This window comes from Camelus dromedarius, chromosome 13, assembly GCF_036321535.1.
Source record: "Camelus dromedarius isolate mCamDro1 chromosome 13, mCamDro1.pat, whole genome shotgun sequence".
NCBI lineage: Eukaryota > Metazoa > Chordata > Mammalia > Artiodactyla > Camelidae > Camelus > Camelus dromedarius.
This window is the reverse complement of record NC_087448.1, coordinates 57,268,140-57,283,576: the sequence shown is the minus strand read 5'-3', so window position 1 is coordinate 57,283,576 and position 15,437 is coordinate 57,268,140. Positions and strand designations below refer to the sequence as shown.

Genomic DNA, 15,437 nt, shown 5'->3' with positions numbered 1-15,437 from the left:
GAATAATAAATGGAAGTGAAGTGCCTCCTGTGTCCATCAGGGCGGAGTCTCCTTCAGTAAGGGCAGTCGCTGGCCCTGCTGGGCACTGCTGGTGGCCACCAGGTGGCACCAGAGCTTACCCCAGAGCCGTCCTTAGCCAGGTGATCTGGCCTGAAAGTGGTTTTGTCTAACTGGCCTTTTCTTGGGCTGTGTTACACGTGTTTGGAGTTGCTCCTGTCCAAAACGCTCTGAGTTTAGTTCTAGGGACCAGGCAAATCTGATGTAAGGGAGCCTGGCTGGCTTCTTTCAGATGCTCAACTTAAAGATCAATGTCGCAAATAAGGTGGGGCAGCTCCGAACCAGACCAGGCCGACTGGGGGTGTGCCTCCCCCAGGGGAGCAGCTCCCTTTCCCACGCCATCCGGGGCTGTGGGAGGTGGGGCCCTCATCACAAATGGAGAATTTAGGGGGTGTATTTCAGGCACGCAGGGAAGGGGCCTTTTCAGCTTTCCCAAGTGTTCTGGTGACTTCTGTCTGAAATGAACACCCTGCTCCTAATATTGGGCACATAACTGGACAACAGTCATCACACCTGTAAAATAGAAACTGAGGGCTGAGCAGACCCAAGTGTGCTGACGTTACCATTAACGTGTGTCTCCGCTACTCGGAAATTATGTCCCCTAAAACCATTTGGTGTCTAGGCCTCTATGCCCAAGACTAGAAAAAAGCCTTCAGGAGTAGTAGTTGGAAGAACATAACCTATAAAAATCTTTATACTCAGGTTTTGATCCTCCAAATCCATGTGTTAAAGTAATCATGACAACGTTGTTTCCTTTGAGAATCTGTTTTTATTCATGTTGATTTCTCGTGTTACTTTCTCAAGCCTCTAAGGGGATCTGATTAATTGTATTTCCAGGGAATTAAAGAGAAATCATGAAGGGGCATGTGTGTCCAGACCAGGAACATGGCGCAGTGTGGCCCTGGGCAGCGAAGGGGAAGGTGGCCACCCAGCTATTCCCACTGCTCTTTTAAGTTCAGACTTGGGCTCACTGGCCAGAATTGGTCATTGATACCATTCTGCGGGTTTGTGAGACAGAAGCTCTTAACAGACAGGTTTTTAAGAGCAAATCATTCTAGGAATTCTATGAGTGTACTCAGGTGCCTCTTACATGATGGACTGGAGAATTCATTTATCTATAGAAAGCCCAGTAGGGGGAAAGGAAGTACCTGTGTTTATCCTGATTTATGTGGGGTTGAAGAGATCAGCCTTGGGCTCAAGGGTCTTCCCAGTGCATATGAACATTTGGTCCCACCCAGAAAGCCCTAGACGGTGCAGCCCAGCGGGCTTCCATGTGACTTCTTCCCTGTCCTTGGGTCTCAGGGCACAAGCAGCACCCAGTGCTACAACCCACTTTGTACAACCAGACATCAGCCGCCCCCTCCACCATCGCTAAAGTCTCTTCAGTGGTTCACCACCCTCCCCCATGGCAGACGCAGCTGGGGTGACCCAAGATCACTTCTGTAGGGCTCGACAGGTCAGTTAGGGACCTCTGAGAAACATCTGGTCTTTAAAGCAGATACTAGATGGTGTGTAGGGTGGGCCACGGTGGGGCCGTGAGCAGTAGTTTGGGGAGTCCTACTTGGAAAAGAGTCAAATAAGGGATAGGCTCTGAGCTAGACCAGGGTACTTACGAACACAGCCCCCAGGGCAATGCTGGGGGAAATGCAAGGTAAGGAGAAAAGACATTTTGTCCATTCGGTGACAAACTAGGGCTAAAATCTAGATGTCCTCCATCACAGAGCTGAATCCAGGAGAGAAATAATTTATGAGACGACTTTGGTTTTTTTTACTGAACAAATTTATTGAGCACCTACAGTTTGCCAGTGTCTATCAAATGATAATAATCCAAGGGAGTCAGGATCTGCCAGTGGGTGTCGGGAGCTCTCCTGGATGAGGACGATGCTAGCAGTAGGTCAGAAAAGAGCTATGCCCTGTCTGTAGTGTCTCTGTGACTCCTCTATGGACTGACTGCCGCCTCAGACCACAGCATGGAGGGGAGTGCCTGAACGGGGTCTGTAGTGGGCTTCCCTCTCCTCCTCCCCTTGTGTTATAGGGACATCTTGCATTTTCTGCTTTGGAAAGGGGTCACTCAGTTTGGTAGGATAGACTGCTGGATGCGGGGTGAGGGTGGGGGGCTGGGCTGTTCAGTGAGAAAAGGTGGACCAGAGCGCATCAGAGTTGGGCTCTGAAGCATCCGTAGGGGGTGAGTGTGAATGTACTGAACTAATAAGGGTCCTGATGAAGGGTGAAGACGGGAGGAGCCATCCACTTGGCTGTTGGTCCTCGCAGTGACTTGTGCTACTCCTGAGCTTGCCTCTGCTCCTTGGGGGCTGTGCAAACATCTCTGATTAGCATGTTGCTCTGCGTTATCAGATACTGGCTGTGAGTCACATTTCCGAGCAGAGGGTGGCCAGCCAGTGGCTTTCTAGGAACCATCTCTGCAGAAAGAAGCCCCACACTGCCCTGAGCGCTGTGGTTCTGTCGTCACCAGTGTGGCCCCAGGAGCACATTTTCGAGGTCTCGGGCACCACAGCAGCAGAGGGCTGCAGACCTCCATCCTTTACCGTTGACTGTGGCTGAGATCTCAGATCAATCCCAGTCGAGCACGAGGTTAACAAACTAGGACTCTTGGGCCAAATCTCACCATACACCTGTTTTTGTATATTAAATTTTCTTGAAAGTCAGCCACTCCCATTCATTTACATATCATCCGTGACTGCTTTCACGCTGTAATTGACAAAGCTGGGTAGTTGGGACAGAGACCATACAGATGGCAAAGTCAAAAATATTTACTCTCTAGCCCTTTAAAAATAAAGTTTGCTCATTCCTGGTCTAGAATTATAAAAGACTGAAGTCAGAGCAGAATATTGTCATTCGGAGTCCTAGAAAATCCAGAATGTTTGGAGTAGGCTGTAAAGTCCTCATTACAGGGACGTCAAAGACTTGAGGCTTCACCTCAAGTTTGATGACTGGTCATGGCTGCCTGGAGGGTTCTGTTGGAGAATTCTGAAGCTGGGTCAGGGCTGGTGTGGGCACTTCCAGGGCGGTGTAAACTAGGCCATGAGTAATTCAGGCAAGGAGCACCAGAGTGGGAAGTGAGCGAGGCGAGTCCACGCTCTTCCTCCCCAAAGGTGTTCAGCAACCAGGGACAGCTCGATGCTGTCCCCAGTGCCAGCACTTGGCACTGCTGAGGTTGGAATTGTAAACATACCCTTACTGGAGTGGGAGAGAGGTGAGATTTAGGTACTGTACATGCTGCAACAGAAGCAGGCAGGAAAAGCCAAGGTCAGGCTGGAGTCCAGCTTTAGTGAAGGTGCCTATCTGCTCAGGCAGCACTGCTGGTTCAGGACAGCGTTTCGTGTAAAGCTTCCTGTTTGGAGAAGAGGGGGTCATTTATCAATCGGTGCAATCAAATTGCCGGTTAAAACTGCTAGGAGTTATTTAAAAATGAAAAAGGATGTGTGACAATGCGTGTTTCCTGGAGAAAGCAGTATAAAATGTGGCTCCAGTCACTTATATAGATATATATGTACAGCCCTTAGGATTGTGGTTTTAAAAATGGAAGCATCTTAAGAATACTATGTCTAATATCCTACTAGTCTGTAACTCCAATGAACGATTCTTCCTTAGCGATCCAAAGAAATCAGGCAGTGGAGTCTTCTGTTGACCTCCACTTGTTACAGTGAATGCATTGTTGAAAGGTGCTGGCAAATCTAGTTTTTGAAACTCAAATCATATTTTAAATGCACCAAGAGTCTGTTACTCGGGCTAAATCTTTACCAAGCACATTAGCCACTTTTGCATAAATCCAGATCCGACGTCATGTGGCATCAAAGTGAGGTATGACTGTAGTCTGGTATGTTTACTGTTTTATCAAGCTGACTCCTTTTACTGTAACAGTCCCTGGACATTTTCAGGGCCACTGCTCCCTGGTCAGATGGACACATACGGACACTCCAGTAAGGTGGGCATGAAGTTACTGTGCACTAATCTCATACAAGTCAGTCACTTGGTATCTTTCTCACGTCAACATTTTGGCTTTGTTTATCCTTCACAGCATGAAAAATTGCCAAATCAGCTCCAGCTGACTAGGTTTTCTTTTCATTTCAAACAATTATATGAAGCATTTAAATAAGTGTGCTAAACCCGATCCCAAATGGAATTGAGTATTCAGAAAATATATTTTATGACTTATGTTTGTGGAGAATTTATTTGCATAAAAATCCCAGTAGTTTTCCACCAAGTCCCGAGAAGTGTACCACCTCTCAAGTAGGGACAGATGGTGTTAAATGTGCTAACGACCCTGTGAAACAATTAGATTCTGGAGGGACCTGGGAAAGCGGGGCTGAGAATACGGGCGGCGCTTAGACCCCGGAGGATCAGGGGGACCTGAGGCTGTGGGTCTGAGCCAAGGGTAGAGAGTGTTCAGATGTAGAATTCCTCTGCGTCATTGTCCCTGGGGCGGCCCGGTGCTGGAGGTGGCGGGGCGCCTCTGAGAGTCTGCTGGGCGTCAGGAGTATCATGAGGGCGCTCCGGGGGTGACTCTGTGGGCGAGGAGGCGTCAGAAGTGGGGGGAGCGGCCGAGGAGCTGGAAGGCCCTTTGGTGAGGAAAGGGAGGGCAGCCCAGGAGGTGTCTGTGGCCACCCCGCCCCCAGTGGGCAGGGGTCCCTCTCTGGAACCCCTGTGCTCTGACCAGAGGCTGTTGCATCTTTCCGGGGGGAGCGGGGTTTCTGCGGGGCTGCAGAACCTGCTGGGTGCAGAGTAGGCAGAGACTACAGACAGGTCGGAGGAGGAGAGCCGCAGCCCGGTGTCCACGTCCGTCTCCTGGGCCCCCTCTAAGTCATCGATGGGGTGGCCGTGCCTCCGCTCCGCTGCCCTCTGCCCCGGGCTGCCTGGCTTTGAAAACCACTGTGGTTGCGCAGATGAGGCCGGGGAGGGGTCTCCCGTGGGCAAACAGAACAAGGACTTGCTTCTCTGGAAAGACCAGGGGAGGCTGGGAGGGCTGCTGGCTCGTCTGGCAAATTCCTGCGTGTGCCCAGTGGGCAGGCTGGTCTCGTGGAGCCCCAGGTGTGAGGTGTCTGGCAGGGGCTGCGGGTTGCTGCCAGGGGTCTGGCTCGGGGCCGTGGCGCTTGGGGACAGCGTGGAACCAGGTTTCTGCTCTGAGGCGTGGTGAGCTCTGCTGGGTTTAGGACACTTTCTGTGCATCCGCTGTGCCTGCCGGAGTAAGGGGGCATGTCACATTAGCAGGACTGGGGGTCACCCAGGGACGGAGATTCACAGTTAAACACAGCATGAAATACTTTCTGATGATTGGAAACTCTCAGCAATGGCGCAATGAAGCATTACCAGAAAGTTCATTCTCCAGACTCTAAAGCAAAGAGAGAGAGAGCAGAGCTTGGGGGAATATGGATCAGACTTCTCAGTCTGAGGAGACATCCCAGAACCCAGGAGGAGAGGCAGCCCCTTGTCACCACAGGGAACAATACTTCTCCCAGGACACATGCAAGGACGCTCAACAGATTAGCCACAAGCACGAGGGCCTGGCTTAGCAGGATGGGGGATGTAAGAATTACCATTATGTGCAAAACGGATGCTTGAAGGGTTTGATTGCCTCCAACCAGAGCCCCACGGTTTGGAAATGCTGTTGGACGGGAGGATGGAAGGATCAGGGCGGGGCAGGCACAGACAATCTCAGACCAACCCGGGACTTTATTCCAGTGCACGAGAGATCATCAGGACACATCCCAGGGCTGGCCTGTGATTCAGGGCAGTAAATCTTCAATGAGTGAGGGACTCTCAGGAGATTAGCATTTATTTACTTGCAATTAGGAACCACCGACTCCTCTATTCTGGCTTTCAGAAACTTTCTGGGAAAGGGGGCAGCTGGCTACAGACTAACCCCACAGGTGCTGCACAGGGCTTGGACAAGCGGTTTCACCCTTAACACCTCATCCCTGTCCTCCTAGTCTCCCCGACCCTCCCTGCAGCTCCCCAGGAATCTGTTTCTGCTGCACAGACTGGGGTCCTCTCTTCCAATGTACATTCCCAATGCAGATTCTCCCCCTGGTCTGGCTCACTGAGCCTGCAGGCCAACTTGACTATGCAAAGTTTCAGCTAAACCATGAATTTGGAGACAGTGGGTCTGGTTGTATTTCCTGTCAGATCACCTGATTTATGAATCCCTGAAATAAGGAAAGAGTTCTGAGTGCAATTTACTATAAGGGACGCTTCCTGGCTCCCAGCAGACTATGACACACTGGCCCTTCCCTCGATAGCAAATGCCCTGCCTCCCTGTTAAACAGGAGCCTGGTTTCCCCACAGCCACTGGGAAGTTTTGTTCAACGTCATACACACTTGTTTGTACCTATTACAGGCAAAAGGAGGGGAAACTACAGGGAAGGCTGTCTTCAACCACCTGAAACTTTTATTTCATGGATAGGAGACAAAAGGAGTCAGACAAGAGGGTGACAATAGGTACGACAGTGGGACTGGGAGGGAGAGACCACGCTACCCCGCTCACATGGGAGCAGAGGAGTCTTCAGTGGTGGTGGCCCCACAGGTGAGACTTGGGGATGATCAGCTGCTGTCCTAGTGGATGAGGTGGAGAGGAGGCCGTGTTGGAGAGAGAGGCCAAGACAGAAACTGACAGGTAAGCAAGGGACTTGTGGGGGTGAGGGACAAGCAGTTTGGCTTGATTAGAGTCTACGTGCAGGAAGAGCAGTGCTGGGAAGTCAGGTGGGGAACGGAGTCTAGTGTTGGTTGAGGAGGCCCCAGCACCTGGTAAGATACCCACATACTTACCCTTCTGCTGCGGTCATATTTGGTCTTAATTACGTTTTTTCCCATATGACAATTCCTTTCATTGATTTCTTTTTTAATTAATTTACTTTGGGGGGAGTGTAATTAGGTTTATTTTCAATGGAGGTACTAGGGCTTGACCCCAGGACCTCGTGCATGCTAAGCATGCACTCTGCCAATTGAGCTATACCCTCCCCTTCATTGATTTCTAAGCTCTTTCTTTGTCTAATTCCAGATATCTCTTAATCCTATGAACAGACTAATTGACTCATTTTTTTAGTTGACATTAACTGTGGGTCTTTTATGCAGAGCTCCTCAACTGGTGTGTTTTCTTAATTTCTCTTTCTGATAATTTGCTATTAGTGTATAGAAATACAACAGATTTTAATATATTTCTGTATCCTGCAACTTTACTGGATTTATTGGTTCAAACAGTTTCCTAGCACAGGCTTTTGGATTTTCTTTATATAATATTAATTTCATCTGCAAACAGTGACGGTTTTCCTTTCTTTCTGATTTTAATGGCTTTTATATCTTTTTATGGCCTAATTGCCCTGGTTAGGATTTGTAATACTATGCTGAATAAAAATGGTGAGTTAGAATCCTTATCTTGCTTCTGATCATAGAGGTAAAGCTTTCAGCTTTCCACCACTGAGTATGATGTTAGCTGTGGGCTTATTATATATGGCCTTTATTATGAAAGCTTTTTTCATAAATGAATGTTGAATTTTGTCAAATGCATTTTCTCCATCTATTGAAATAATTGTATTTTTATCTTTCATTTTGATAACACGTGTATCACATTGATGGAAGATGTTGAACCTTGCATCCCTGGAATAAATCCCATTTGAACATGGTGTACCATCTCTTTAATGTATTTTTGAGTCAGTTTGCTAACATTTTGTTGAGGACTTTTGCATCTATGTTCATCAGGGATACTGACCTGTAATTTTCTTTTCTTGTGCTGTCCTTGTCTGGATTTGGTATCAGGGTAATGCTGGCCTTGTGAAAAGACTTTGGAAGTGTTCCCTCCTCTTCTACTTTTTGGAAGAGTTTGAGAAAGCTCGGCATTAATTTTTTTCTGTAAATATTTGGTAAAATCCACTAGTGAAGCCATCTAGTCCTGGACTTGTTTGTTGGGAGGCTCCTGATTGCTAATTCAGCCTCCTTACTAGTATTTGATCTGTTCGGGTTTTCTATTTGTTGATAATTCAGTCTTGGTAGGGTGTATGTTCCTAGGAATTTATCCATTTCCTTTAGGTTGTCCAATTTGTTGGCATTTAATAGTTCAGTTGTCTTTTATGATCCTTTGTATTTCTGTGTTATCCATTTTAACCTTTCCTCTTTCATTTCTGATTTTGAGTCCCCTCTTTTTCTTGGTGAGTCTAGCTAAAGGTTTGTCAATTTTATTATCTTTTCAAAGAACCAGCTCTTAGAGTCTAAAAAGACAAGATCGATAAAACTATTTCATTTATCTCTACTGTGATTTTTGTTATTGCCTCCCTTCTACTAAATTTGAGCTTCTTTGTTCTATTTCTAGGTACTTGTGGTATAAAGAAAGGTTGTTCATTTGAGAGCTTTGTTTCTCTATGTAGGCATTTATCGCTATGAACTCCCCTCTTAGAACTACTTTTGCTATATCCCATAAGTCTGGTATGTTGTATTTCCATTTTTATCACAAGGTATTTTTTTCTCTTTTGATTTCTTCTTTGACCCATTGGTTGTTCAGTAGCATGTTTAATCTTCACATACTTGTGAATTTTCCAGTTTTCTTCTTGCAATTATAGTTTCATACCATTGTGGCAAGAAAAGATGCTTGATATATTTTCAGCTGTCTTAAATTTATTAAGACTTGTTTTGTGGCCTAATGTATGGTCTATCATGGAGAAGGTTCCATGTGTCCTTGAGAAGAACGTGTATTCTGTTGCTTTTGAATGGAATCTGCATAATCTGTTAAGTCCTCTGGGCTAATGTGTCATTTAAGGCCAGTGTTTCCTGATTTTCTGTCTGGATGACCTATCCATTGGTGAGTGTGGAGTATTAAAGTCTCCTGTTAATACTGTATTGTTGTCTATTTCTCTTTATGTTTGTTAATATTTGCTTTATATATTTAGGCATTTCTATGTTGGGGACATGGCTATTTTCAAATGTTATATCCTCTTGTTGGATTCATCCCTTTATCAGTACAAAATGACCTTGTCCCTTATTATAGTCTTTTTCTTAAAGTTAATTTTGTCTGATATAAATATACCCACCCCAGCTTTCTTTTGGTTTTTATTTGCTTGGAATGTCTTTTTCCATCCCTTCACTTTTAGTCTCTGTGTGTCCTTACATCTGACTTGACTATCTTGTAGGCAGCATATGGATGCATCCTTTTTTTTTTTTTAAAATGCATTCAGCCACTCTGTCTTTTGCTTGGAGCATTCAGTCCATTTACATTTAAAGTGATTATTAATAGGTATGTAATTATTGTCATTTTGTTAATTATTTTCAGGCTGTTTTGTAATTCCTTTGTTCCTTCTTTTTTTTGTTCTCTTTCTTTGTAATTTGAACAGTCTGTTTTAACCTGATAACAACTCAAGTGTGAGAAAGCACTCTAAAGCTCTACGTTTTTCACATTTTGATGCCACAATTTACACCTTTAATCTATGTAACCATTAATAAATTATTGTAATTAGTTATTTTACTACATTGTCTTTTAACCTTAATGCTAGTTTATAAGTGATTAACCCATCACATTTAAAACATTAGATTATATTGAATTTTACTATAAATTTACCTTTACCAGTGAGATTCATACTTTCATGTTTTTGTTATTAATTAGCATCCTTTTGTTTCAGCTTAAAAAAGTACCCTTAATATTTCTTGTAAGGTTGTTCTAGGGGTACTGAACTCCTTTAGTAATATAGATATATATTATATATATATCTATATTATATATAGATATAAAATACATTTCTACTGAAGTATAGTCAGTTTATAGTCAGTTGTGTGAGTAGTATTCCATTGTATAAATATACCACAGCTTCTTTATCCAGTCATCTGTTGATGGACATTTAGGTTGTTTCCATGTCTTGGCTATTGTAAATAGTGCTGCTATGCACATTGGGGTGCATATGTCTTTTTGAATTAAGGTTCCCTCTGGATATATGCCCAGGAGTGGGATTCCTGGGTCATAATTTAAGTCTATTTTTAGTCTTTTGAGGAATCTCCATGCTGTTTTCCACAGTGGCTGCACCAAACTACATTGCCAACAGTGGAGGAGGGTTCCCTTTTCTCCACAGCCTCTCCAGCATTTTTCATTTGTGGACTTTTTGAATGATAGCCATTCTGACTGGTGTGAGGTGATACCTCATTGTAGTTTTGATTTGCGTTTCTCTGATAATTAGCAATATTGAGCATTTGTTCATGTGCCTGTTGGCCATTTGTATGTCTTCATTGGAGAGTTGCTTCTTTAGGTCTGCCCATTTTTGGATTGGGTTTGTTTTGTTGTTGTTATTAAGTTGTATGAGCTGTTTATATACTCTGGAAATTAAGCCCTTGTCAGTCTCATCTATTCTGTAGGCTGTCATTTTGTTTTGCTTATGGTTTCCTTTGCTGTACAAAAGCTTCTAAGTTTAATTAGGTCCCATTTGTTTATTTTTGCTTTTATTTATATTTCTTGGGTAGACTGCCCTAGGAGAACGCTGCTGAGGTTTATGTCAAATAATGTTTTGCCTATGTTTTCTTCTGAGAGGTTTATAGTGTCTTGTCTTATGTTTAAGTCTTTAAGCCATTTTGAGTTGATTTTTGTGTATGGTATGAGGAATATTCTAACTTCATTGATATACCTGCAGCTGTCCAGTTTTCCCAACAGCATTTGCTGAAGAGACTGTCTTTACTCCATTGTATATTCTTGCCTCCTTTTTGAAGATTAGTTGACCAAAAGTTTGTGGGTTTATTTCTGAGCTCTCTATTCTGTTCCATTGATCCATGTCTGTTTTCATCCCAGGGACACAAGGATGGTTCAACATATGCAAATCAATCAATGTAATACACCACATCCACAAAAGAACAAAAACCACATGATCATCTCAATAGATTCAGAAAAAGCATTTGATAAAATTCAACACCTATTTATGATTTAAAAAAAAAAAAAAAAACTCTTACCAAAGTGGGTACAGAGGGAACATATCTCAACGTAATAAAAGCTATTTGTGACAAACCTACAGCCAACATAATATTCAACAGTGAAAAGCTGAAAGCCTTCCCACTAAAATCTGGAACAAGACAAGGATGCCCACTCTCACCACTTCTATTCAATGTAGTATTGGAAGTCCTAGGTATAGCAATCAGGTAAAAGAAATGGATCCAAAATGGAAGAGAAGTAAAATTGTCATTATGTGTGGATGACATGATAACTATACACAGAAAACCCTAAAGGCTCCACACAAAAATTGCTAGAGCTAATAAAAGAATTCAGCAAGGTAGTAGGATACAAGATTAACATACAGAAATCACTGGCATTTACACTAACAATGAAATATCAGAAAGGTAAAGTAAAGAAACCATCCCTTTTAAAATTGCATTCAGGAAAAATAAAATGCTTAGGAATAAGTCTGACCCAGGAAGTCAAAGACTTATGTGGAGAACTACAAAACATTGACTAAGGAAATTAAAAATGACTTAAAGAAACGGAGAGATATCCAATGTTCTTGGATTAGAAGAATTAATATTATGAAAATGGCCATACTATACCCAAAGCAATCTACAGGTTTAATGTGATCCCTATCAAATTACCCATGACATTTTTCATAGAACTAGAACAAATAATCCTAAAATTTATATGGAATCACAAAAGACCCAGAATTCCCAAAGCATTACTGAAGAAAAAGAAAGAGGCTGGAGGAATAACCCTCCCAGACTTCAGACAATACTACAGAGCTGCAGTAATCAAAACAGCATGTTATCTGTACAAAAACAGACATATGGATCCTTTAGCTTTTGATAATCTGGAAGACCCATTATCTCTCCTTCAGTTATTTTTTTCTTCCAGTTTTATACAGAAATAATTGAAATACATTATTGTATATGTCTAAGGTATATAGCAAAATGATTTGAGTTATATATATCAATTCTGCTCTGAAGGACAGCTTTGCTGGGTAGACTATTCTTGTTTTGCAGTTTTTTTTCTTTCAGCACTTTGTATCTATTTTGCTACTTCCTTCTGACCTGTAAAGTTTCTGCTGAAAAAAATCTGCTGACAGTTTTACAAGGATTCCATTGTATGAGTTTTCCTCTTGTTGGTTTTAAGATTCTTGCCTTGTATTTAAGTTTTGACACTTTAACTATATGTAATATGTCTTAGTGAGGGTCTCTTTGGGTTCTTCTTCTTTGGAATTCTCTGGGATTCCTAGATCTAGATGTCTGTTTTCTTCCCCAGGATAAGAATATTTTCAGCCATTATTTCTTCAAATGAGTTTTCTGCCCCTTCCTCTCTTCTCCTTCTGGGTCCCTTATAATGCAAATGCTGGTCAGCTTGATGGTGTCCCATAAATCCCTTAAGCTACCTTCACTCTTTCATTGTTTCTTCTCCAGTGATTTGATGAGTTCCAGTGATTTGTTTACTAATCCTTTTTCTGCTTCATCTAGTCTGTTGTTAAAACTCAAGTGTATTTTTCAGATCAGTTATTTCATTCCTCAGCTCTGTGACTTCCATTTGGTACTTACATGTTCTACATTTTGGAGTTCTCACTTTGTTCATTCAGTGTTCCCCTGAGCTCATGAACATCTTTATGACAATTATTTTGGACTCTTTATCAGGTAAGTCACTTACCTTTGTTTCATTAAGGTCTTTTTCTTAGATTTTATCTTGTTACTCCATTTGGAACATGTTCTTCTGTTCCTTCATTTTCTTTGACTTTCTATGTTTGTGTCTATGCATCAGAGAAAACAGCTACATTTCCCAGTCTGAAATACTGGCCTCATGCGGTACATACAATTATTGTTCACCCCTGCCCTAGTTAGTTGTCTCTCAAATCTTTGTGTTTAAGAAGTCTGCTTTATTCTTAGTGGCTCCACGTACAGAAGGTGTTCCTAGACCTGTCAGTGTCCCAGAGAGGAGACAGAGACTGGGGCTCACTGGCAGCCAGAACCTCAGGCAGCAGCTGTTAAAGTATGCAAGATAGACCTCTTTTAGGGGAGTACTGGGAGATGGGTGTTTCTGTGCCAGGCCTTGGGTGTTAACTGTTTTTTTGTTTGCTACTGTCCTGGTGAGCCTATGAACACAAGCCTCACTGGCCACCAGAGCCACGCTATCAAAGGCAGCGTCCTCAGGGTGGCAGCCACAAACGTCAGGGCAACAAGTATTTACACAAGCTCCTTTCTGGCGAAACTGGCAACTTGGGGGCAGGGAGAGGGAAAGTGTGAAGATGGAGAGCAAGACGACGACACTTGTTAGCTTCCCTGGTCTCTGGAGAGGACTGTCCTCCCTAATATGTATGTTAGCTGTGGCCTGTGGAGCAGGCTTCTAACCATGAACAGGCTTCTTGTATAGAAAGACTAGAGGCTTCAGTCTGTTGCCTCTCTGCTGGGCCCTGGGCTTAGACAGTTAGGAAGCCTTTTCTATTTGTTACAATCCTGTGGGGCCTGTGAATGTAAGCCCTCCTGTCCACCAGAGCCTGGTGACCAAGCGGTGTCCCCTGGGTGGCAGCTGCTAAAAGCAGGGCATGAAATGAGCAGACAGGGTTCTTTCTGGGAGCTAACAGTGACCTGGAGCAGGGAGAGTACGAAGATGGCACTGGCTTGGCTTTGTTTTGGAGACTATTTTGGTAGGTCCCTGGTAAGTTAGATGTCTGCCCCTCAGCTGCCTGGTTGTTGGCTGCCTCTGCTCTGGGCCCTGGGGTGGGTGATTCTGTGTAAACCCTTTAAGAACTGTTTCCCAGATCACTGTAGCCCTCTCGGGCTTGTCCATGAGACAAGCCCTGATGGCTTTCAAAGCTAGATGTTCTCAAAGGTAGAGGTACCTGTCTCTCAGGCGCAGGCCTTAAAAGTTGGGATTCAAACCCTTTGCTCCACAGGGAGAGGCTTGGAGTTGAGAGTCCTCCAGACTGTGGGGCACTGTGTGAGGTTCATGGTGACATTGTCTCAGCCTCTCCTACCCACCTTGGAGAAGTTGCTCAGCTAGTTTTTGGGTTTCCTTCAGAAGAAACTGTTCCATATGTAGCTTTAGATTTGGTGTCCATGGGAGGAGGTGAGTTCAGAATCCTCCTGTGTCACCATCTTGAAGCAGAACCCTGGGTTGTCTTTTTTGAATGGTTAGTAGAAAGAGAGGAGGACTTACAGGAAAAAGGCAAGATCACTCTAAAAGTAAACAAAGCTTGTGCACATTTTGTCAAGTCAGTGACATTTCTAGGTAGGAAGTTTGAAAAGTCTGAAAGGGATTCTGGCCATACAGGATGGTGGTTTAAGCTGGACAGTCATTTGTCCATTCTTTTCCTCTTTGCTGTCATGGAAGTATAAGATTTTCTGAAGAATCATCAGAGCAACATACTAATTCCATTCCTCATAGAATGAAAGACAGGGTAATACAGAATATAAGTAAAGTACTTCTCCAGAATTGGCAAAATGGTAGCAAAGTGATAACAGTCCACCTGGACTGGCTTTCCACCAATAGTTACACACCATACACACCTCTCTGAGTAATCTTTCTAAATACAAACCTGACTATGTTCCTTGGCAGAAGACTCACTAGCAAGCTTTACAAGACCTTGGCTACTCCTTCAAGCTTTGTGTCCTTCTGGAATTGTACCCTGGATGCTCCAGCCACTTGGAACTACCATGCTTCCCAACAAACCAGGTTGGCTTATATCTCTATGGCCTCATGCTGTTCCCAACAACTGTCTGCCTAGAGAATACCTGCCCAGCTTCAGAGACCAAGCGTGAGGTGATGCTGTGAGGTCTCATTTGACCACATCCCCTCCTTTGTGAACAAAATGCACTCCTTTCTCTTGGGCATATAACTAGGAGTCAAATCGCTGGGGCACACGGTGAGAAACTTTTAGTTTCAGTAGGTACTTCCAAACTGATTGTATCAATGTATAATTCTACAAGGAATTTCTCCCAGGAATGTATAGTATTTTAGTTGTTTCACATCCTTGCCAATATTTAGTTGTAATAGTATTTCATCATGCTGTTAATTGGCATTTGCCATATGACTAACAATATTACCTTTTATGTTTTTGGCCATTTGACCATCTCTTTAATGAAGTACCTACTCTTTGTATGTATTCTGGATTCAATTCGTTTCTTGGATAGTCTGTGGCTTATACCAGTAAGAGAGTAAATTGATCTTTTGATGAGCAGAAGGAGCAGAAGTTTTTTATTCTTTGTAACAATTTTTAATATTTCTTTCTTTCTATTATTTTTAAGACTGGTACTCACTGTGCTGTGTTTTAAGAAATATTTGCTACTTTATCTAGCAGCCATTCTGAACCAGAAGGTGGAGGACAGAATGAAAATAAACTCAGATCCCTGAGGACTGTAGGCTAACATGTACAGAAGACAGAGGTAAGTATCTGTCTTTATTAAGACACTATTTTTTTAAGCCTCTGTTGTACCTG

General features: G+C 43.4%; 1 protein-coding gene and 1 long non-coding RNA gene across 3 annotated transcripts in view; one reads left to right on the top strand and one right to left on the bottom strand.

The window, feature by feature from the left end:
* LOC105090985 (uncharacterized) overlaps positions 1 to 15,437 on the top strand; it is a 66,161-nt gene that overhangs the window by 38,885 nt on the left and 11,839 nt on the right. For both annotated transcript variants that reach the window (XR_837324.3, XR_010383627.1), the window contains exons 4-5: positions 14,558 to 14,674; positions 15,297 to 15,384. This is a non-coding gene — a long non-coding RNA (uncharacterized LOC105090985). The remainder of the gene's footprint in view (positions 1 to 14,557; positions 14,675 to 15,296; positions 15,385 to 15,437) is intronic.
* The window catches only part of FAM124A (family with sequence similarity 124 member A), a 71,927-nt gene continuing 58,324 nt past the window's right edge, over positions 1,835 to 15,437 (bottom strand). Inside the window, exon 4 of the mRNA XM_031465972.2 lies at positions 1,835 to 5,253. Within this exon, the coding sequence (XP_031321832.1) occupies positions 4,465 to 5,253 (789 nt within the window). The 3' untranslated portion in view covers positions 1,835 to 4,464. The remainder of the gene's footprint in view (positions 5,254 to 15,437) is intronic.